Source organism: Lepus europaeus, chromosome 16 (genome assembly GCF_033115175.1).
Source record: "Lepus europaeus isolate LE1 chromosome 16, mLepTim1.pri, whole genome shotgun sequence".
NCBI lineage: Eukaryota > Metazoa > Chordata > Mammalia > Lagomorpha > Leporidae > Lepus > Lepus europaeus.
Window position 1 is genome coordinate 45,960,509 of NC_084842.1, and position 23,626 is coordinate 45,984,134.

Consider the following 23,626-nt stretch of genomic DNA (forward strand, 5'->3'; position numbering starts at 1 on the left):
ATGTTTAATTCCACTAAGTCTCCATATTGCTTTTACTAACAAAATACTTCAGTGTGATTTTTTTTAAGATTTATTTATGTATTTGAAAGGCAGAGAGAGAGAGAGAGAGAGATCTAGTAGTTCACTGGGCTGATCTGAAGTCAGGAGCTTCTGGGTCTCCTAGACGGGTGCAGGAACCCAAGGACTTGGGCTATCTTCCACTGTTTTACCTGGCAATAGAAGGGAGCTAGATTGGAAGTGGAGCAGCCAGGTTTCAAACTGGCACCCACATGGGATACTGGCAGTGCAGCCGGCAGCTTTACCTGCTACACCACAGTGCCAGCCCCATTTGTGTGTCTTGATAGAGATTTTGATTACAAGGGTATATTAGTTTGTCAGAATTCATCAAACTAAATACTTGTGAATTTCACTGTTTATAAAATTGCCTCAGGGGCCGTGCCTGGAGTGCCAGCATTCCATATGGCCGCTGGTTGGAGACCCGGCTGCTCCATTTCCGATCTAGCTTCCTCCTATGGCCTGGGAAAGTAGTCCAGCAGAACGAAGTCAGGTTGGCCTGCAGTTTCTTTATCCATCTCCCAAGTGATAATCTTCCATATTTGATAATGAAGGTATAACTTTGATGTTGTGACATGGTGTCTTCTCTACGACACTTTTTCCTGCGTTTTAAAAATTTTCTTTTCTGAGCCTCCCTTTAAGGGGCTAGGTACTGAGTTCTGTTTAGGTTTCAGTAGGCTGAGAAGCTGGTATTTTTGTGAATCTACAGTTTGAAAAACAGCTTTGCTTTGTCAAGATTTTGCTAAGTACTGTTGCTGGGCTTCATCTTTGGGTAAATCTAATTTTCACAATTTATTATGGAGCCTTGAGAAATGACAAACAGATGGATTATTCCATCTTTCCGAGATATGATGTTGAGTAGGGGTTATTCTGTAATCAGAAATTTTCCTGAAGGGGCTGACGCTATGGCATAGCGGGTAAAGCTGCCACCTGCAGTGCTGCATCCCATGTGGGTGCTGGTTCAAGTCCTGGCTGCTCCACTTCTTTTTTCTTTCTTTCTTTTTTTTTTTTTTTTTTGACAGGCAGAGTGGACAGTGAGAGAGAGAGAGAGAAAGGTCTTCCTTTTGCCATTGGTTCACCCTCCAATGGCTGCTGTGGCCGGCGCACCGCGCCAATCCGAAGCCAGGAGCCAGGTGCTTCTCCTGGTCTCCCATGCGGATGCAGGGCCCAAGCACTTTGGGCCATCCTCCACTGCCTTCCCAGGGCCACAGCAGAGAGCTGGACTGGAAGAGGAGCAACCAGGACAGAATCCGGCGCCCCGACTGGGACTAGAACCCGGTGTGCTGGCGCCACAGGCGGAGGATTAGCCTATTGAGCCGCGGTGGCCCACTGGCTGTTCCACTTCTGATCCAACTCTCTGCTATGGCCTGGGAAAGCAGTAGAAGATGGCCGAAGTCCTTGGGCCCCTGTACCTGTGTGGAAGACCAGGAAGAAGCTCCTGCCTTCAGGTTGGTGCAGTGGCACAACTCTGGCCATTGCAGCCATCTCGGGAGTGAACCAGTGGGTGGAAGACCTCTTCTCTCTCTGCCTCTCTGTAACTGCCTTTCAAATAAATATGTAAATAATTAAAAAAAATTTTTTTTTCCTGGGGCCAGCACTGTGGCTCAGCAACTTTAAACCACCGCCTGTGAGCACTGGTATCCTGTATAGGCACCAGCTCCCTTATGTGCCTAGAAAATCAGCAGAAGATGGCCTGAGTCCCTATACCCATATGAAAAACCAGGAAGAGGCGCGTGGCTACAGCCTGTCTAGCCCCAGTTGTTGTGGACATTTGGGGAGTGAACCAGCAGATGGAAGATCTCTCGCTGTCTCCTCTATAACTCTTCTTTTCAAATAAATAAAATCTAAAGAAATTTTCTTTTTAAATTTCCCTTTTCCCCAAAGCTATATATTTCCTAAGTCTCACCAAATTATTGTATTAGTGAAATTTGTTGGTAATTTTGCTACTTTGCTCTTCTACATTCTTGCTACTCTTTTTTTTTTTTAAGAATTGTTTTATTTATTTGAAAGAGTTACAGAGAGAGAACCAGAGAGAGAGAGAGAGAGAGGACTTCCGTTCTGCTGGTCCACTCCCCAAATGACTGCAATGGCCACAGCTGAGCTGATCCAGAGCCAGGAGCCTCCTCCAGGTCTCCCACACGGGTGGAGGGGCCCAAGGACTTGGGCTGTCTTCCACTGCTTTCCTAGGCTTCTTTCCGAGCTGGCTCGGAAGAGGAGCAGCCAGAACTTAAGCCGGCACCCATATGGGATACCGGCGCTGCAGGCTGGGGCTTTGTGCCACAGCACTGGCCCGGTACTCTTAAAAGTAAGAACTTGTGGAAGAAACCTCCCCAGTGACTTCAAAAGTTATTTTACCTTACTTGGCTGCTCTTTTTTAAAATTTATGGCATAAACTTGTTCCTTTCTAGTTTGGTGGCTGCTTGGGAACATTTTTCACTATTTTTACTGATTTTTTGTTGTTTGTTATTATGGAAAGGGTGGTCTATAAAATTCATTCTGTTTTCTTCATCAGGAAGTAGAAAACATTTTTGACAGGATGACAAGTTATAAAATATGCACTCTGGTGTTAAATGATACACATTCAATAAATACAGAGGAAATTTTCCTAACAATAAACAGAAAGTTGGGAATTTAACATAATTATGAAATGTAATTCATAGTGTACTATTTTATTTTAGAAATGGATCTATTGGGATTCATTCACTAAATATAAAGCAATTAAGAATTACAGATTTACTGGGGCCAGTGCTGTGGCATAGAGGATGCCTCCCATATAGGTGCTAGTTTGTATCTGGGTACTCCACTTCCTAGACAGCTCCCTGCTAATGACCTGGGAAAAGCAGTGGAAGATAGTCCAAGTGTTTGGGCTTCTGCCACCCATTTGGGAGACCCAGAAGAAGCTCTTGGCTTTGACCTGGCCCAGCTCTAGCCATCCCAGCCATTTGGAGGAATGAACCAGTGGTTGGAAGATTGTCTCTCCCTCTGTAATTCTGAATTTCAGATAAATCATTTTTTTTTTAAATATAAATTTACTTTTTTTGACCCATTGCTTTGTTTTCAGGATTCATCAGGTGGAGTAGTTTCTTCAAGGGAATGTAAACTTAGCAAACATTTTCCTTCAGAGGATTCTCTAAGTCAGAACAAGACAAGTGGTAAGAAAAAACTTCTTATGTGAGTTTTAGTGATCTGAAATAATGCTTTATTACATGTGACAATATGAAATTCACATTTAATAACATTTTCTTTGTTTTTTTCAGTAGGACAATTGTGTTAGTATCTTTGTGTTTATCTCTGTGACACTGTTTTCAGTGGCAAAGCAGTGCAATATATTTTGAAAAACAAGAGATAAGGAGTTTTTGTTTTGTTTTACTAATTATTTATTTCAAAGGCAGACAGAGCAGTGAGGGGGGTCCCATCCAGTAGTTCACTCCCTTGCAACAGCTGGAACTGGGTCAGGCCAAAGCTGGGAGTCTAGAACTCAGCTAAGATCTCCCACTACTTGAACCATCACTGCTGCCTCACAGGGTCTGCATTAGCAGGAAGCTGTAGTCAGGAACCAGAGCTGGGTATCAAACCCAGGCACTTGAGTATGAAACACGGGTGTCCTAACTGGTATCTTAAAAACTAGGCTGAATGCTCCCCTGTAATAAGATCTTAGGTTAAAATTTAAAGACAAAATACCAGTGCTTAATTGGTCTATGACTGTGACTAAGTTATTTAAGCTCTCGAGCGTGGGTATTATTATAAAGTCATACCTGTACTTTTACCTAAAATAAGAATGTTGTGTATGAGGGATTTTCAAGAAAGTTCATAGAAAGTACATTTTAATTCCATTTTCGACAAACTTTGAAGTACCTTTGTATTTGTGATCAAAACCCAGTTATGAGCAGAACTTGTTAAATAATAGAAATGACACTGAGGAGCTGGTGTTTGGTCGAGTAGTTAAGATGCTAGCTGGGACACCTGTGTCTTGTATAAAAGTACCGTTGTTCAAATCCTGGCCAACTCCCAATTTCAGCTTCTTGCTTATATGCACCCTGGGAGGCAGCAGGTGATGACTCAAATAGTTGGATTCCTACTGCCCAAGTGGAAGTCTTGAATGTAGTTCCTAACTTCTTGCTTTTGCCTGGCCCAGTCCTGGTTCATGGTGGCATCTGGGGAGTAGAATGGTGGATAGGAGTACTTTCCTTCCCCCTCCCTCTCCCCCTCCCCCTATTTTCTCTTCCCTCTTCCTCCTCCTCCATAAAATAAAAATTTAGAATAAAATAAATATATTTCAGTTCATTGTTCAAGTCAAAAGAAAACTACTTAGTGTACAAAAGTAATATAATTGGTGCATGGATATGGAAAAAGTCATGAAAGTAACGTAAAATGACCAAAGTTTGTTACGTTTTAAAACACTTTTTTAAAGATTTGATTTATTTGAAAGGCAGTTATAGAGAGTTATAGAGAGGCAGAAGCAGAGAGAGAGAGAAATCTTCCATCCACTGGTTCTCTCCCCAAATGGATCCAATGGCTAGAGCTGGAGTGATCCAAAGCCAGGTTCCTGGAGCTTCTTCCAGTTCTCTCAAATGGGTCAGGGGGCCAAAGGCTTAGGCCATCTTCTGCTTTCCCAGGCCATAGCAGAGAGCTGGATCAGAAGTAGAGCAGCCAGATTCAAACCGGTGCCGATATGGGATGCCAGCACTGCAAGTGGTGGCTTTACCCACTACATCACAGCATTGGTCCCTAAAGTTTCTTAATTACATTTTATCATTTAATTCTTAAAACCCTAAGAAATGGGTTCTGTTGGGCTCATTTCATAGAAGAGAAAATGGATTTAGGTGAAGTAACACATCTTACTGGCCTTGGTTTTATTTCTAGAAGATGAGCTCTAACTTTAAAGTTAAAATTTGCTATTTACTAAAAACCCACTTTCAACTTATTTTTCTCAAATCAATTGTTTTAACTTTGCTTGTTATGTATTGTACTGGAATGCATTTGACAAAACCCATATAAGTACATATCACAAAGAAATACATGCCTACATGTATTTAATATGTCTAAATAGATGGGCATACTTTGAAGTTCACTCATTGTGATAATTAGTTCTATGGGTTTTGTCAAATGCATAGCATCAGGTGATAGTCATTCCAGAATTTACAGAACAGCTCCTGCACCCTCAAATCTCAATATCTTTTGTAGTCTATTCTCTCCTCCAAATGTTTTTGTGGTCTATTCTCTCCTCCAAATGTTTGGCAACCATTTATCTGTTTTCTGTCCCTGTTCCATTGTTTTACCTTCTCTGGTAAAAGGGTTATGCAAATGGAATTATACAGTGTACAGCCTTTAGATCTGTCTTCACTCAGTAAACTGCATTTAAGATTCATCCACGGGGCTGGTGCTGTGGCAAAGTGGGTTAGGCCATTGCTTATAACACACTCTATATGGGCTCCATTTCAATTCCGAGCTCCATCTCTGATCCAGCTCTCTGCTGATGTGTCTGGGAAAGCAGGGGAAGATGTCCCAAGTACCTAGGCCCCTGTACCTATATTGTTGCAAGAATCAGTATTTCTCCATTTATCACTAAGTTATGGATGTAACTTAAGAGTTCTTTGTAAATAAATAATTGCAAATATTTTCTCCCAGTCTGTGGCTTGTCTTTATTCTCAACAGTTTTATTTTTTTGGTTTTGATTTGTTTTTTGGGGGGCTTCTTTCAAAGAGCAAAATCTTAAAATTTGATTAAGTCCAACTTAATTTTTTTATGTAGTGTTTTAGGTGCTGTATATAAAAAATTATCACCAAAGTTCTTGTAGATTTTTTCTAGTTTTATAATTTTCTGTTTAGACTTGTGAGCCATTTTAAGTTGATTTTTTATATAAGGTATTGGTGTGTAATTATTTTGTGCATGGATATCCAATTGTTCCAGCACCATTTGTTTAAGACTATCCTACCTGTGATGAATTACTTTTGCCTCATTGTGAAATCAGTTGCATTTGTCTGTGTGAGTTTATTTCTGAGCTATTTTGTTCCATTTGTCTATGAGGATTTGTCTATACTTTTGCCAGTACCATACTGTCTTGATTACTCTTAAGTTTTAAGGTTGATTAGTGTATTTTGATCTTACTAACCTTTTAAAATTATAAGACTTAAAGCTTTGATTTATTTGATAATATAAATTATTGCTATTTTTCCTCCTAGTTTCTCCCAAATCTGTTGTCTATCCCATCTTCAGTTTGTCTTCAGTCAATACAAAAAGGTAGGCTTTGTGTGTTTTGTTTTGTTTGGTTTTGTTTTAATGTCCAAGATTTCTTAACTACATGAATCATCTGGGACTCTCTCTTCTTATGTTGCTTAATATGGTGAATATTTTCTTTCCTACTAAGAATAACAGGAGTATAATATTGAAAATAGGAGATGAAATCAGTCTCTCATAGAGACTTCATAGGAACTCTGAGTTAAGAGATGGAAAAGTATCTTTATGGGCTTGAATAATAATAACTGCTAACATTATTATATAATACCTTACCCATAATAAGTAGTTTATGTTTATTATTTAACTTAATTCTCAAGCAACCTAGAAGGTAGATACTATTATTGATTCCATTTTCAGTTGTGCAAAACTTTTATGTTTTAGCCACAGTTGCACAGCTATTAGGAGCTAGAGCCAGGACTGGAAGCCATATCTGAATCAAAAACTCATTAGGCTATATTATATTGCCTGGGTGATCATATATAAATAATAGGCTAAATTTAATGAGCATTTACAACCTCATGATGTAGATACTATTATCCCATTTTATAGGTAGAGGAAACTGGCCAGAAGAGCAAATGACTTGCAGCAGCTTAATGCTGTTGCAAATCCCAGCTGAAGCTACGATTGTCCTGCATTTAAAGCTAAAGACCGCATTGGATACCTTTTTTGTCTACTTTTGTCACTCTTTTTTTTCTGTTGTCTGAATTTAGTTTGTTTTAGTCTGTTTTTTTTCCTTGCCTATTTACTTTTACTTCTACTCTCCAAGGATTTCCACTGCTGTGGTTCTTGAAAAAATCAAAAACCTTTAATTTTAAGGCAAGAATTATAACTTCTATGACAAGACAGCCAACCAGGCTGGGTGGAGACGAGGGCCAACTGGAGAATGTATGCCTCATTTAAAAGGGCATGTGTTGTTAGCACTAATAGATTGTTTGAAGGAACAGAAACCTAGTGGGTTTTTTTCCTAGATTTATTTTATTTATTTGAAACACATAGTTACACAGATTTTCTATCCAGTAGTTCACTCCCCAAATGGGCTATGCCAGGCCAAAGCCAGGAGCCCATAACTCCATCTAGGTCTCCTAGATTGGGCATCAGGGCCCCAAGTACTGCAGTCAACTTCCACTGCTTTCCCACATAGATTAGTAGGGAGCTGGCTAGAAAGCAGAGCATCCGCGACTTGAATTGGAGCTCATATGGGATGCTGGTATCACAGGCAGAAGCCTATTCCACTGTACCAAAAGGCCAGCTCCAAACCTAATGATCTTGTAGAGTTTCCTATGATATTGGAAATACATATTTTAATTGAAATCTCAAAGTTTTAAATGCTTTTTGAGCCAACCAAAACATATGTAATAACTGAATGTGGTTCAGTGATCTCTATAAGCCAATCCCAACATTCTTTACTAATGTGTAAAGATTGGCTCAAGTACATCTATTTAGCCAAAATATTTTTCCCTCGAAGAATTTCAACATACTGACAGTGAGGAAAAGTGAATTTATTAGCCTTATTGCTCACGTAAACTGTTGCTAGATCCTAAATATATTTACTGGTGATGCTGATTACCTTGGATCTGTGAAAGTCATTAATCTATTTAGTTGTTTGGTACCCTAAGAATTGCTTTATACCCACGTGAGTAAGTACTGTCCTAAGGTTTGATAAAGCAAAAACAAACAACAAATACAAAAAAATCATTTTTGAACTTCCAAAGTGAATAAACATTTGTGCATCTGATACTATGTAGGAAACACCCTTGGAACTGGAGTTAGAAGACTGTGATTTGAATATTAATGTTGCTATTCTATTCACTAGTTACTTCATCTTGAATCTTTGTGGAGGGTCAGGTTTCTCATTGTTCTTTCTTTATTACTTAAGTTATTGTCGGATGAAAGCATTAAAAATTAAGGCGCCGTGGCTCAACAGGCTAATCCTCCGCCTTGCGGCGCCGGCACACCGGGTTCTAGTCCCGGTCGGGGTGCCGGTTCTGTCCCGGCTGCCCCTCTTCCAGGCCAGCTCTCTGCTGTGGCCAGGGAGTGCAGAGGAGGATGGCCCAAGTGCTTGGGTCCTGCACCCCATGGGAGACCAGGATAGGCACCTGGCTCCTGCCATCGGATCAGCACGGTGCGCCGGCCGTAGCGCGCCAGCCGCGGCGGCCATTGGAGGGTGAACCAACGGCAAAGGAAGACCTTTCTCTCTGTCTCTCTCTCTCTCTCACTGTCCACTCTGCCTGCCAAAAAAAAAAAAAAAAAAAATTGTAAGATAGGGTGGGTGTTTGGCCCAGTGATTAAGACACCAGTTAAGATGTCTGCATTGCTGTATTAGAGTATCTCGATTCAGTATCCAGCTCCAACTCTTGACTAACTTCCAGCCAATGTCCCTAGGAAGCAGCAGTGATGACCCAAGTTAATTGGATTCCTGCCATCCACATGGAAGACCTGGATTAATTACTGAGTCCCAGCTTCAGCCCTGCTGAGCTCTGGCTGTTGTGAGCTTTTAGGAAGTGAATCAGCAGCAATTGGGAGTACTTTCTCTTCAATAATAATTTTTTTAAAAATTGCTCTGTGCTCTGTAAATGTTATATGTACATGAGTTTTCCTTGTAATTCCTCAAGCATTCTAAAATTAAATTTATAAACTTTTATTTCAAGATCTCTAGTTGAAGAAGACTCTTCTGTGGAATCTATCACATGTGCTAACTTCTTGAAACAAACACAGAAAAACACTAATACCAGAGATACAAATAGAGAAACAAAAGACCAGTTCATCATTGTGAGTAAATTTAAAACAAAGCTTTTCCTATACATGGCTCTCACACGTAGAACAGGAAGTCAAACATACTATCTTTTTAGAGTTGACTTGGGTTATAGATATTCTGAATTTTGTACATGCAGTTTTGTTGCAGGGGCAGCATTTTAAACTAGTCTTTTGAATTGACAGTGTCGGGCAATGCTGATATTTTAGGAAAATGCTAATTAATGAATTGTCTCCAGGAAAGTTATTATTGAGCAATAAAAGATTTAATAGGAATAGTTATATTGCTTTAGAACTGGATTTGTCATAGAGTAGCCTGTGAGCTAAAAATGATTTTTGCATTTTTAAAGATTTGGGGAAAAAAGTATGTGGCAAACCATGTGTGGTCTGCAATGCCTGAAATATTTACTATCTGGTCCTTTAAAGAAAATGTTTGTCAACCCCTATGTTAAGACAGTTGAGAACCTAGTATGTATTTTCAGTGGCATTAAGCAATGCTTTATGAGATAGGAGTTTTAAGTTGTGACATTGAATCTTCCTGACTTTCATGTATTAAGAGTTGATTTGTACTTTTCCAGAACTGTTGTTTTATATATATATATATATATATATATATATATTTTATAATTAGACAGGCAGAGTTAGACATAGAGACAGAGAGAAAGGTCTTCCTTCCGTTGGTTCACCCCCTAAATGGCCACCACGGCCAGCACACTGCGCCGATCTGAAGCCAGGAGCCAGGTGCATCCTCCTGGTCTCCCACGTGGTTGTAGGGGCCCAAGCACCTGCACCATCCTCCACTGCCCTCCCAGGCCACAGCAGAGAGCTGGACTGGAAGAGGAGCAACCAGAACTACAACCCGGCGCCCATATGGAATGCAGGTGCCACAGGCAGAGAATTAACCAAGTGAACCACGTCGCCAGCCCCTATTACATTTTTAAATCAACTCTTGGGGCAGAGAATTTTAATATTCTTTAAGGAATGTAATATTCCTAACCACTTAAGTAAAAAGTACTGTTTAGTTAATACAGAAGTCCTGACATTGTCTTGCTAGTCTGACATAAGGCTCTTTTAGGTCTTTAAGAGTTTTGTGAAGAAGTTCTGTTGTTCATTGTAGCTATAATCTTGTGATTTAAATTATTCCTTCTTAAAACTATGGGTCTAGTAAAGAATTTGTTTTTTAACCCTGACTATTCAGAGTTATGTATGATATATAAATATTTAGATGGACATTTTTTTCAATTCCAGGATGCAGGTCAGAAACATTTTGGGGCTACTGTGTGTAAGTCTTGTGGCATGATCTATACTGCTTCCAACCCTGAGGATGAAATGCAGCATGCTCAGCATCACCACAGATTTCTGGAAGGAATCAAATATACAGTGAGTCAAAAGATAGTCTTTGAATTTGCTGTAAATGTGAGACTGCTTTAAAAGAGACCTTTGGATTAAATATTAGTAGAATCTGAATATTTCATCATCTATAGCTTTCCTTAACATTTGAGGCTGATGTTATTAAAAATTTATAATGCTGTTTCAAACTTACTATCCTAATATAGATATTGTCCTCCTTTGAGTAAACACCCTACATCCTGACCAGCTTTCTGAGCAGTGCTGAGCATTTAAGATACAAAACCCGAAAACTTGAGGAAATCTCTTCTCTGCCATAGTTTGTTCTTTATAGATAGCCTTAAAAATCCTTTCTATGACTTCTCCATGTTTTTTCTTTTCTAAGAGGAGAGGTCCCATGTCTGTCAGGCACCTTTGTAATCCAAACACATCTGTCATTGCCGTTATTTCCATGATTGTGTGTGCTACTTAAATGTTTTCCTTTTTTCCTATTAGTTCATACCTTCACAGTATTTTTTGCCTAATTTAGCAAACATGTAGCATTAATGGTTTCATTTGGGTATTTTCCAGAGGTATTTCCTGCATCTGTAAGTGAATACCATTACTTGATTTTTAAACCATTTTATGATGAATATTGCCACACTGAATATTAAAGTTTTTATTTAATTTGTGACTTTTAGGTAAGGAATGCCATTCACAATCCCAAGATTTAGTTATTTAAAGTAGAAAAACCACAGTTCTTTGGGAGTGTAGGCAAGGGTTATAAACAATAATCAGATCTCAAAATGTCAATTTCATTCACATACATAACATTTTTTTTGGTGATGTGTATATTAGTTACCAAAAATCAGGGAAAACATATTTGTCTTTTTGGGACTGGCTTATTTCACTAAGCATAATGGTCTCCAGTTATTTCCATTTGTTGTGAAAGACAGGATTTCATTCTTTTTTATGGCTGAGTAGTAGTCCATCATTTATATATACTACTTTTTTAAAATTTTATTTTAGATATACAGATATCATGTGTTGCCTATATAAAGATTCAGGAACATAGTGATACTTTCCACCCTACCCTCCCTCCTACCCACGCTGCCACCTTTCTTCTTCTCTCTCCTATTCTCATTTTTATTTTTTACAAAGATCTATTTTGTTAACTTTATACTCATAATATTAACCCTACACGAAGTAAAGAGTTAAACAGATATTATGAAGAATAAAACACTGTTTCCCAACAGTCAAGACAAGGGCTGTAAACAATATTGAATCTTAAAGTGTCAACTTCACTCCTATGGATTTCTTTTTAGGTACTCTGTTAGTTACCACAGATCAGGGAAAACATATGGTATTTGTCTTTTTTGGGACTTGCTTATTTCATTAAGCATAATGGTTTCCAGTTGCATCCATTTTGTTGCAAATGGCAGGATTTCATTTTTTTAACCACTGTGTAGTATTCCATAGTGTATATATACCACATTTTCTTTCTCCAGTCATCAGTTGATGGACAACTGGGTTGATTTCATATCTTAGCTCTTGTGAGTTGAGCTGGTATAAACATGGGGGTACAGATATCTCTTCCATATGCTGATTTCATTTTCTTCAGGTAAATTCTTAGGATTGGAATGGCTAACTCATTGATCTATTTTCAGACTTCTCTTTAACCTCCATACTGTCTTCTATAATGGTTGTACTAGTTGCCATTTCCACCAACAGTGTATTAGGGTACCTTTTTTCCTACATCCTTGCCAACATTGGTTATTTTTTGATTTTTGGAGGGTAGCCATTCTAACTGGGATGAGGTGAAACCTCATTGTGGTTTTTATTTCAATTTCCTTTTTGGCTAGTGATGCTGAGCATCTTTTCATGTGTCTGTTGGCCATTTCTAGTTCATTCTTATCAAAATGCCTGTTTATATCCTTATCAAAATGCCTGTTTATATCCTTATGTTGTTTTTTTAAAGATTTATTTATTTATTTGAAAGGCAGAGTTACAGAGAGGTTGGGGGGGTGGGGTCTTCCATCGCTGGTTCACTTCCCAAATGACCACAACAGCCAGAGCTGGGCCAATCTGAAGCCAGGAGCCCGAAGTTTCTTCTGGATCTCTGCATGGGGGTAGGGGCCTAAGGTCTTGAGCCATCTTATACTTTCTCAGGCCATAGCGGAGAGCTGGATTGGAAGTGGAGAAGCCTGGATTTAAACCAGTGCCTGTATGGGATGCTGGCACTTTAGGCAGCGGCTTTACCCACTACGCCACAGCAGTGGCCCACATCCTGTTCTTAGCTGAATTCTTTGTTTTGTTGTCGTTGAGTTTTTTGAGCTTCTTATAATGCCCTGGATATTATCCTTTATCAGATGGAGCATTCGCAAATATTTTCTCCCATTTGGTCAGTTGCCACTTTGTTGAGTTTTTCTTTTGCTGTGCTGAAGCTTCTTAGCCTTATATAATCCTATTTGTCTATTTTTGCCTTTATTGCCTATGCTTCTTATCCAAGAAGTCACATACATAATTATATATAATATATATTCATATATATACTATCATATTTATATGTAAAATATATGTAAGTATTTATACATATGTGTAAACTACCACATAATTTTTTTATTAAGATTTATTTATTTATTTGAAAGCGTAACATGAGAAGAGGAAGGGATGGAATGAGAAAAGTCTTCCACCTACTAGTTAACTCCCCTGATGGCTGCAACAGCTGGATCTGGGCTAGGCCAAAAACAAGAGCTTCCTCCAGATTTCCCATGTGGGTGCAGGGGCCCAAGCACTTGTGTAGAGTGTAGAGTTTCTGTACCTTTTTGCATATACCAAGAACCTCCCCATACCTCCACTTTTCAGCTATCCAGAAACTAGCCAAACCCTGTATCTCTCTCATTTTTTTTTAATGGAGGCTTTATTACATATTCATGATTGACTAAATCATTGGCCATTGGTAATCAAGTTATTTTGGGGGAGGGAGGGCCTCTTACCTCCCCTGAAGTTGGAGGTGGGGCTGAAAGTTCTATCCCCTAATTGTCACTTGGTCTTTCCTCTGACGATCCCCCATTCTGAAGCTACCTAGGACTGACTAGTTATTGGTCATCTCATTTGTGTGAAAAGACAATTATCACTTTAGAGATTCCAAGGATAAAACCACCTGGAGTGGTTTGCCAGGAAAGAGGAACAAAGACCAAATATTTTTACAGTATCACGTTAGGAGATAGAAATATGAGCCTGTTATTACTGGTATCTGTACAAATAGTTTAGAGTTTATTGAAGGAAAATGTATATGCAATGAATAACTGAGGGCAGATTCTGCAAGAGAAAGACCATATGTACCTTTTATTTTCCATACAATTACAGGCATTAGGGTAGAAAACACTTATGTGGAAATCAAAGAATAGAAGTTTCCTGTTCTAAAAATTAGCCTCTGGAGCTCAGAGTTGCTGCTGGCCCCTTTATCTTTTTTTTCTCTTACCTCATCACTTTTAGTTGAATTTCATCCTTTTTTATATCATGGTTTAACCTTTTGAGTTCTCTAGACTTCATTATTTAATGTTGTTTTTTCTTAACAAAATATTTTTTTTCCTTTGGCAGGGCTGGAAAAAAGAACGGATAGTAGCGGAGTTTTGGGATGGCAAAATAGTGTTGGTCCTGCCACATGATCCAAGTTATGCTATCAGAAAGGTGTGTGACATTATCTGTTTCATCCTTATTCTCTTTAGACTCCCAAGAAATCTTGAAGTGTAAACTGCCTTTGCTGAGACATAATCCACTTTGGTACATGCTACAGATAACTTCTAACTATTCACACAAAGTTAGTTTTAGAATTACAAGACAAGACAGTTACCAGTTGGAAATTAAAGCAGATGAGACTGTAAAGTCCATATTTTACCTTCCGCTTGTGAAAGATGAACTAAGTTTCACAGTGTTGAGAAATGAATGATTCCTGAGGTCTGTTTCTTTGTGCTATTTTTTGTTTGTTTGTTTATTGCTTTTGTAAAGATTTGTTTACTTATTTGAAAGGCAGAGTAACAGAGTTATAATCTGTCCGCTGGTTCACTCCCCAAATGGCCAAAACGGCTAGGGCTGGGCCAAGCTAAAGCCAGGAGCCTGGAACTCCATCCTGGTCTTCCAGTATGGCAGGAGCCCAGGTACTTGGGCCATCTTCTGCTGCTTTCCCAGGCACATGGAAGGGAGGTAGAACAGAGGCAGAGCAGCTAGAACTCAAACCAGCACTCATATGGGATGCTGGTGTGTCTGGCAGTGACTCAACCTGCTTTACCATAACTCTAGCCCCTTGGCTATGTTTCTTGAATTAGAACTTTAGCCACTATGAACAATGAATAAAGCTAAAATAAGTTTGAACTGTCTGCTCCTTCTCTCTTCCTCCTTCTCTTCTCTTTTCAGAAAGAATCTGAATTTCTTTCTGCTGAATGTGATCTTTAGAACAGGTCTTAAAACTAGGTTTGCAAAGTAGCAGATGTAATGTGTTAGTAGTGAAATAATTTTGAGGTGGTTAAAGTTTGGAGTAGAGATAAGGGGCTAAAATTATAATAAGCGTATATTTTGTGCAAGTGAATATTTCTGTTGTGCTTTTTAAAACAAATTTACCTGGTTTTTAACATCATTAGGTAGAAGATGTTCAAGAACTTGTTGATTGTGAATTGGGCTTCCAGCATGTTGTACCCAAATGCCCAAACAAAGTCAAAACTTTTCTCTTTATATCTGATGAAAAAAGGGTAGTTGGATGCTTAATTGCAGAACCCATCAAACAGGTATGGTATATGTCTTTTATTTTATTTTTAAAGATTTATTTATTTATTTGAAAGTCAGAGTTAAATGGAGAGAGAAGGAAAGGCAGAGAGAGAGGTGTCTTCCATCTGCTGGTTCACTCTCCAGGTGGCCGCAATGGTCAGAACTGCACCCATCCAAAACCAGGAGCCAGCAGCTTCTTCTGGGTCTCCCATGTGGGTGCATGGGCCCATGGACTTGGGCTATCCTGTACTGCTTTCCCAGGCTATAGCAGAGAGCTGGATCCGAAGTAGAACAGCCGGGACTCGAACCTGTGCCTATAGGGGATGCTGGCACTGCAGGTGGCGACGTTACCCACTATGCTGCAGCACCGGCTGGTATATGTCTTTTAAACTATTGACAGAATTTCGTGAGGAAAATGAGGTACTTAAGCGAGTCACAGTAAACATTTAGAATTGCTATCATTAATAACTTTTCCTATTAATATATCCTTGACCATATGGGTAATTGAAGCAATTATTTCTGTTACATTTATCATCTTACTTAATAAGCAGGTTAAGTCCATCTGTCTTGTGTTCATGTAGCCATTTCTATACCTGGACCTTAAGGATTATAAATAAGTATATCTATAGACCCATGATGCTAAACATGTGGTTCTGTGAAAGCTAATACATTGCCAAAATTGTTGTAATTTGTCCCTTAATTTAGATCTACTTTAGTTACTGAATAGCAGTGTTCTAGAAAGAATATATATATACATACATACTTTTATGCATATACATATGTACATAGCACACAGATGCACATATACTTTGTTATTAGAAGTTAGAAATGCAGCTGGTTGTATTGGCAGTAAAGGGGTCACTTTCACCTTTCCTTTTGCCTTCCCTCAATTTTATTAAAGTGTGATTGAAAAATAAAAATTTTATATAGTGTACCATGTGCTGCTGTGATTTTTGTATACATTGTAGAATTACTAAAGCTAATTAACATAGCTGTCATCTCACAGTGTTAATCATGTTTTGGTGATAAGAGCATTTAAGATCTGCTTTAACAGTTTTCAAATATAGTAAACATGCTATAATGTCTACAAAATTTATTTTTCCTATCTAACTGAATCTTTTTTTCTTTTGACCAACAATTCCATTTCTCTGTATCCCAGACCCCATATCACCTGGCAGCCACTGTTCTACTCTCTGCTTTCATGTGTTTAACTTTTTTAGATTCTGCATCTAAGTTATATATTGCAATATTTGTTTTTTCTTTACCTGGTTGATTTCAGTTAGTAGAATGTCCTCTAGGTTTATCCATGTTACTGCAAATGATAGAATTTTCTTCTTTTTTAAGGCTGTGTGTTGTCCCACTGTGTATATTTACCAGATTTTCTTTATTTATCCATTGATGGAAACATAAGTTGATTCTGTTCTTGGCTGTTGTAAAAAATACCTTAATGAAAATGAGAGATCTCTTTGTCTTAATTTCATTACCTTTGGATATGTAGCCAGTGGTGAGATTAGTGGATCATTTAGTGATTAATTTTTACATTTTTCAGAGTTTCTCCATATTGTTTTCCATGATGACAGTTACTAATTTACATTCCCTCCAATAGTGTGCAAGGGTTTCCTTTTCTGCATATTTTTGCCAGCACTTTTGTATTTTTTTATAATCATTCTAATAGGTATGAGATTATATTTCATTGTTTGGTCTTTTCCAGATCATTAGAGATTTTGGGCACTTTTGTATACTTGATGGCTGTTTGTATGTCTCCTTTTGAAAAAGTCTCTGCCGGTGTTTAATTCATTTGTTAAATAGGTTATTTTGTTGCTTTTGAGTTAGTTTTTTATACATTTTGGATATTAACCCCTCATCAGATGATGGTTTGTAAATATTTTCTTCAAAGCCATAGGTTATCTCAGTACTCTGTAAATTGTTTCCTTTGCTGTGCACAGGAATCAAAAAATAATTATCTTTTTTTAAATTAATTAATTTGAAAGAGAGAAGAGACAGAGATCTTCTATGCACTGGTTCACTCCCCTGGAGGCCGAAGGCTGGGCCAGGCCCCAACTACTGGAGCCATCTTGCCCTGCTTTTGTGGTGAGCTAGATTGAAAGTAGAGCAACCAGGACTCAAACTGGAATCATATGGGATGCTGGTGTTACAGGTAGCAGCCTAATTCACTGCACCACAACATTGGCTCCTTAAATTTATTTAAATTTATTTATTCTAACAGGGTTTTTTTTTTTTTTTTGTGGTATCTTTAGGGTTTTCTCTGTATCAGAAATATGTTGTATGTAAACAGTTTAACTTGTTTCTCTTTGATTTGGTGCCTCTTTTTCCTGCCACTCATTTTTTTAATGAGATCCATCCTCAGTTTACTTTATACACATATGATTAACTCTGTTGAGTAGAGTTCCACAAATATTATGAAGAGAAAATTAAAAAAGAAAATGCTGTCCCTTGATAGTCAAGACAAGAGCCACTAATGGCATCCCTTCTCAAAGTGTGATTGTCACTTCTACAGATTTTGTTTTAGGTACTCAGTTCCCACAGATCAGGGAGACTATAAGGTATTTGTCTCTTTGGGACTGGCTTATTTCACTAAATATGTTGTTTTCCAGACTCATTCATTGATTTTGTTGCAAATGACTGGGTTGGTTTCTTTCTTTTTTTTTTTTTTTAACCACTGTTGGGATTCCATGATGCGCCTATCTTAATCCAGTCTTTGGTGGTGCATTGAAGTTGATTGCATGTCTTAGCTGTTGTGAATTAAGCTGCAATACACATGAGGGTGTATATAACTCTTTGATTTACTGATTCATTTCCTTTGGGTAAATTCCCAGGAGTGGGATGGCTGGGTCACTTGGTAGGTCTATATTCAGATTTTTGAGGTATCTCCTCCATACTGTCTTCCATAGTGGCTTTAACAGTTTACATTCCCACCAACAGTGAATTAGGGTACCTTTTCATCACATTTGTTGTTTCTTGATTTCTGTATGAATGCCATTCCTTTTTTTTTTTTTTAAGATTTATTTATTTGAAAGGCAGAGCTTCAGAGAGAGAGAGAGAGAGAGAAGAGAGGGAGGGAGGGAGAGAAAGAAAAAGTCTTCAATCTGCTGGTTCACTCCCCAAATGGCCACAACAGCTGGAGCTACACTGATCGAAGCTAGGAGCCTGGAGCTTCTTGCAAGTCTCCCATACTAGTACAGGGGTGCAAGGGCTTGGGCCATATTCTATTACTTTCCCAGGCCACAGCAGAGAGCTGAATCGGAAGTGGAGCACCCAGAATTTGAACTGGTGCCCATGTGTGCTGCCAGCACGAAGGCAGTGGCTTCACCTGCTACACCATAGCACTGGCCCTGTGAAAGCCATTCTAACGGGGATGAGGTGAAACCTCATTGTGGTTTTAATTTGCGTTTCCCTGATGACTAGTGATCCTGAACATTTTTTCATGTGTCAATTGGCCATTTGGATTCCCTCTTTTGAAAAATTGTTTAAGTCCTTGGCCCATCTCTTAACTGGGTTGTTTGTTTTCCTGTTGTGGAGTTTCTTGATCTCTTTGTAGATTCTGGTTATCCTTTATCAGTTCTATAGTTTGCAGATAATTTCTCCCATTCTGTCAGTTGCCTCTTCATTTTGCTGAATGTTTCTTTTGCCTTATAGAAACTTCTCACTTTGAGGTAATAGCACTTGTTGATTTTGTCTTTGATTGCCTGTGTGCCTGGGGTCTTTTCCAAGAACTCTTTGCCTTTGCCAGTGTCTTGCAGGATTTCCTCAATGTTGTCTAATAATTTGATGCTATCAGGTGGTAGATTTAGATCTTTAATCCATATTGAGTGAATTTTTGTGTAAGGTGTAAGGTAGAGGTCTTGCTTCATACTTTATTTATTTTTTTAGATGGAGAGGGTGTAGAAGACCCACATTTCTGTTGTTGCCCTTGGCTTTTTTTTTTTTTTTTTTTTTTTTGGACAGGCAGAGTGGATAGTGACAGAGACAGAGACAGAAAGGTCTTCCTTTTTGCCGTTGGTTCACCCTCCAATGGCCGCTGCGGCCAGCGCATCGCGCTGATCCGAAGCCAGGAGCCAGGTGCTTCTCCTGGTCTCCCATGCGGGTGCAGGGCCCAAGGACTTGGGCCATCTTCCACTGCACTCCCGGGCCATAGCAGAGAGCTGGCCTGGAAGAGGGGCAACTGGGATAGAATCCTGTGCCCCAACCGGGACTAGAACCCGGTGTGCTGGTGCCGCAAGGCGGAGGATTAGACTGTTAAGCCACGGCGCTGGCCTGCTTCATACTTCTGCATATAGAAATCCAGTTTTCCCAGCACCATTTGTTGAAGAGACTGTCCTTGCTCCAGGAATTGGTTTTAGCTCCTTGGTCAAATATAAGTTGGTTATAGATGCTTGGATTTATTTCTGGTGTTTCTTTTCTGTTCCGTTGGTCTAACCATGTGTTTTTGTAGCAGTATCAGGCTGTTCTGACTGTAACTGCCTTTGAGTATGTCTTGAAAATTGGTATTGTGATGCCTCTGGGTTTTTGTTGTATATGATTGTTTTAGCTATTCAAAGTCTCCTGTGTTTCCATATGAATTTCAGCATAATTTTTTCTAGATCTGAGAAGAATGTCTTTGGTATTTTGATTGGTATTGCATTGAATCTGTAAATTGCTTTCAGAAGAATGGACATTTTAAAAATATTTTTATTTTTATTTTTTAAAGATATTTATTTATTTGAAAGTTACAGGGGCCGGCACTGTGGTGCAGGTTAATCCTATGCCTGCGACACCAGCATCCCATATGGGCACCGGTTCTAGTCACAGGTGCTTCTCTTCCAATCCAGCTCTCTTATGACCTGGGAAAGCAGTGGAAGATGGCCCAAGTCCTTGGGCCCCTGCACCCACTTGTGAGACTGGGAAGAAGCTCCTGGCTTCTGATCGGCATAGCTCTGGCCATTGGGGCCATTTGAGGAGTGAACCAACAGAAGGAAGACCTTCCTCGTTCTCTCTGCTCTCTGTAACTCTTTTGTTTTTCCCAAAAATATGTACCTCAATAATAATTTTACTGCTACAATAATTTATAACTTTACAAATATTTAATTTTATCTTATTATAGTAGTTACCCTTTTTTTTTAAGATTTTATTTATTCATTTGAGAGGTAGAGTTAGACAGTGAACAGGAGAGACAGAATCTTGATTTCTTCTACGACTTACTGTTCATTCAGGAGCATGCTCTTTAGTCTCTTATGTGTTTGCATATGATCTAGAGATTCCTGAGTTGCTGATTTCCAGCTGCATTGCATTGTGGTCCAAGAAGATGTATGATTTTGATTTTTTTGAATTTGCTAAGACTTGTTTTATGGCTTAGCATGTGGTCAATCCTAGAGAAGGTTCCATGCAAGTGAGAAGAATGTGTATTCTGCAACTGTAGGATGAAAAATTCTGTAGATATCTGTTAGGTCCATTTGATCATTAGTGTCTGTTAACTCTGCTGTTTCCTTGCTGATTATCTGTCTGGTTGATCTGTCTATTGCTGAAAGTGGGGTATTGAAATCCCCCATTACTATTTGAGTCTATGTCTCCCTTTTAGGTCCCTTAATGTTTCTTTTAAATAGCAAGGTGCCCTGTAATTAGGTGCATATACATTTATCATAGTGACATCTTCCTGTTGAATTGATCCCTTAATCATTACATAGTGCCCTTCTTTGTCTCTTTTAACAGTTTTTGTGTGAAAGTCTATTTTGTTTGCTATTAGGATGGCTACACCAGCTCTTTTTTGCTTTCTGTTAGCATGGAATATCTTTCTATCCTTTCACTTTCAGTCTGCTTGCATTTTTGTTGGTAAGATGTGTTTACTGTAGATAGTAAATAGATGGGTTTTGTTTTTTAATCCTTTCAGCCAGCCTGTCTTTTAACTGGTAAGTAGAAGCTATTTACATTCAAGATGATTATTGATAAGTAATGACTTTGCCCTACCATTTTCCCATAAATATTCCTACTTTTTAGTTTGGATTCCCTTTGTACTTTTACTGGGATATTTCCTTCCTTTACTTTCTTTCATTAGTGCTGACCATGTTTCTGTGTGTAGCACATCCTTAAGCATCTTTTGCAGGGCTGACAGGTGGTGACAAATTCTTTCAGTTTCTGTTAGGTTTTTACTTCACCTTCATTCATAAATGAGAGCTTTGCAGGGTATAGTATTCTGGATTGACAGCTCTTTTTTTTTTTTTTTCTTTTTTAAATTTTTTTAAAATTTTATTTTTGACAGGCAGAGTAGACAGTGAGAGAGACAGAGAGAAAGGTCTTCCTTTTTGCCGTTGGTTCACCCTCCAATGGCCACTGCGGACGGCACATCTCGCTGATCCGAAGCCAGGAGCCAGGTGCTTCTCCTGGTCTCCCATACGGGTGCAGGGCCCAAAGATTTGGGCCATCCTCCACTGCCTTCCCGGGCCATAGCAGAGAGCTGGCCTGGAAGAGGGGCAACCGGGATAGAATCCAGCGCCCCAACCTGGACTAGAACCCGGTGTGCCAGCGCCGCAAGGCGGAGGATTAGCCTGTTAAGCCATGGCGCCGGCCAACAGCTCTTTTCTCTTAAGAATTGGAATATATCTCACCATTCTCACCTAGCCTGTAGGGTTTCTGATGAGAAGTTGTTGTGAGTCTAACTGGAGGTGCTCTGAAAGTAATTGATATTTTCTCATGCACATTTTAGAATCTTTTCTTTGTGTTTTACTGTGGTGAGTTTGATTATAATGTGTCTTAGTGAAGATCTTTTCTGGTCATGTCTGTTAGGGTTTCTAAGTGCTTCCGTACTTGGATGTCCCTTTCTTTCTCCACATTAGGGAATTTTTCTGTTCCATTTCACTAAAAAGACCTTCTAATCCTTTCACTCTTTCCATGCCTTCAGGAACTCTTAGAACCCGTATGTTGGGTCATTTGATAGTAACCTGAAGATTACCAACAGTGTTTTTTAGTTTTCTAATTTTCTCTTGTTTTTGGCCTGACTATATAATTTCCTGTGCTTTGATTTGTAAGTTGGATATTCTTCTGCTTCACTGATTCTGTGTTAGGCTTTCCACTGCATTTTTATTTGTTCTATTGGATTCTTTATTTCATATTGATTTCTCTTTCAGATCTGTTTCATGGGAGAAATTTTCTTTTATGTCATGTATGGATTTCAGTAGTTCATGCATTTGCTTCTGATTACTTCTATGTAATCTTATGATCAATTTTTTTGAATTGCATTTCTGGCATTTCTTCCATCTCATCTGCTTCACAATCTAGGAATGAAGTATTGTGTTCTTCTAGGGGCATCGTGTTGTCTTCCTTATTCTTGTTTTTTGAATTGGTGTTTTTGTTATTCGACATTTGTGGAGATACTTGTGAAAACTCAGATTCCCCAGCAATGTCCCTCACCAGGTAACCAGGCAGCTCTGAGCATGTGGAGTCTCCTGCAGTGACTGCCCAAAGTCCCAGCCACAGTCTCAGCCTTCCCACACAGTCTCAGTTTTTTCATTGTCTGGGCACACAAGCTTCCTGCCTCACGAGTCTCCAGCCCCCTGTTAGTTCTCTCCACCAGAGCCAGAAGTCTCTACTCAGCTGGTTGCTTGTTGTGGTGTTGCAGACACGAGCTGGCACAGCTGTTACATATTGTCCAAATTGGTACCTGCTCTCAGCTTGTTACACGATGCCTTTGCAGAATGCCCAGGTAGAGAGAAAATGTGCCCCCCAACTTTGTTTTTTCTCCTCCAGTCTGGCAGGTCCACTATCCCCATGGGGCTCCAAGCCGGGTTCCCTCTAAGCTCTTTCTTCTGCTTTATCATCAGTGGCTTGGGCTGTTGCTGTCTGGTCTCAGCTCATTCTCCAGTGCTGGTGTGAAGTTCTTGGCTGCCGGGTTCCTGAGTTGTGGGCGTCCATGTCCTCCACGTAGGCCTACTGTGTCCCTCTAATTTGTGTAGATTCCTCTGACATTTTCTCCCTCTTCTCTGAGACTGCACTCTCTCCTTTATTACATTATCTTCTCTTAGACTACAGCAGTAAGCTCCCTCTGTGTTCTGCCATCTTTGAAGCCGCTTCTTGCTTTCTTTTTGATTTGATGCTTTTTGTAGTGATATGTTGTGATTTCTTTTATATTTTGTGTGTCTACTATAAGTTTTTGTTTTGTGATTAATATGCCTTATATAAAATACCTGATAGTTATTCTAGTCTATTTTAAGCTGATAATTTATAAAAATTTGGCAGTTTCCCAAAAAATTATACATTTGTCATATGACTCAGCAATAATACTCCCTGGCATTTACTTCAGATAAAACATAAACATTACAGAAACCTGTACATGAAAGTTTTATAGTAGCTTTATTTTTAGTAGCCCAAATCTGGAAACAACCAGTGTTCTTCAGTAGGTAAGTATTCAAACAAATTGGTACATCTGTACATTTGGAATGTTTCTTAGCAAAAATAAATAAATAAATAAATAAATAAATAGACAGGCCTAGCACTTAAGACATTA

At 39.0% G+C, this 23,626-nt stretch overlaps 1 protein-coding gene across 1 annotated transcript in view; it reads left to right on the forward strand.

Annotated features, from left to right (window-relative positions):
• Window positions 1-23,626, forward strand: part of ESCO2 (establishment of sister chromatid cohesion N-acetyltransferase 2) — a 38,441-nt gene that overhangs the window by 8,815 nt on the left and 6,000 nt on the right. The window contains exons 4-9 of the mRNA XM_062212889.1: window positions 3,116-3,206; window positions 6,237-6,294; window positions 8,940-9,060; window positions 10,291-10,422; window positions 13,972-14,061; window positions 15,009-15,152. Of these exons, the coding sequence (XP_062068873.1) occupies window positions 3,116-3,206; window positions 6,237-6,294; window positions 8,940-9,060; window positions 10,291-10,422; window positions 13,972-14,061; window positions 15,009-15,152 (636 nt within the window). The remainder of the gene's footprint in view (window positions 1-3,115; window positions 3,207-6,236; window positions 6,295-8,939; window positions 9,061-10,290; window positions 10,423-13,971; window positions 14,062-15,008; window positions 15,153-23,626) is intronic.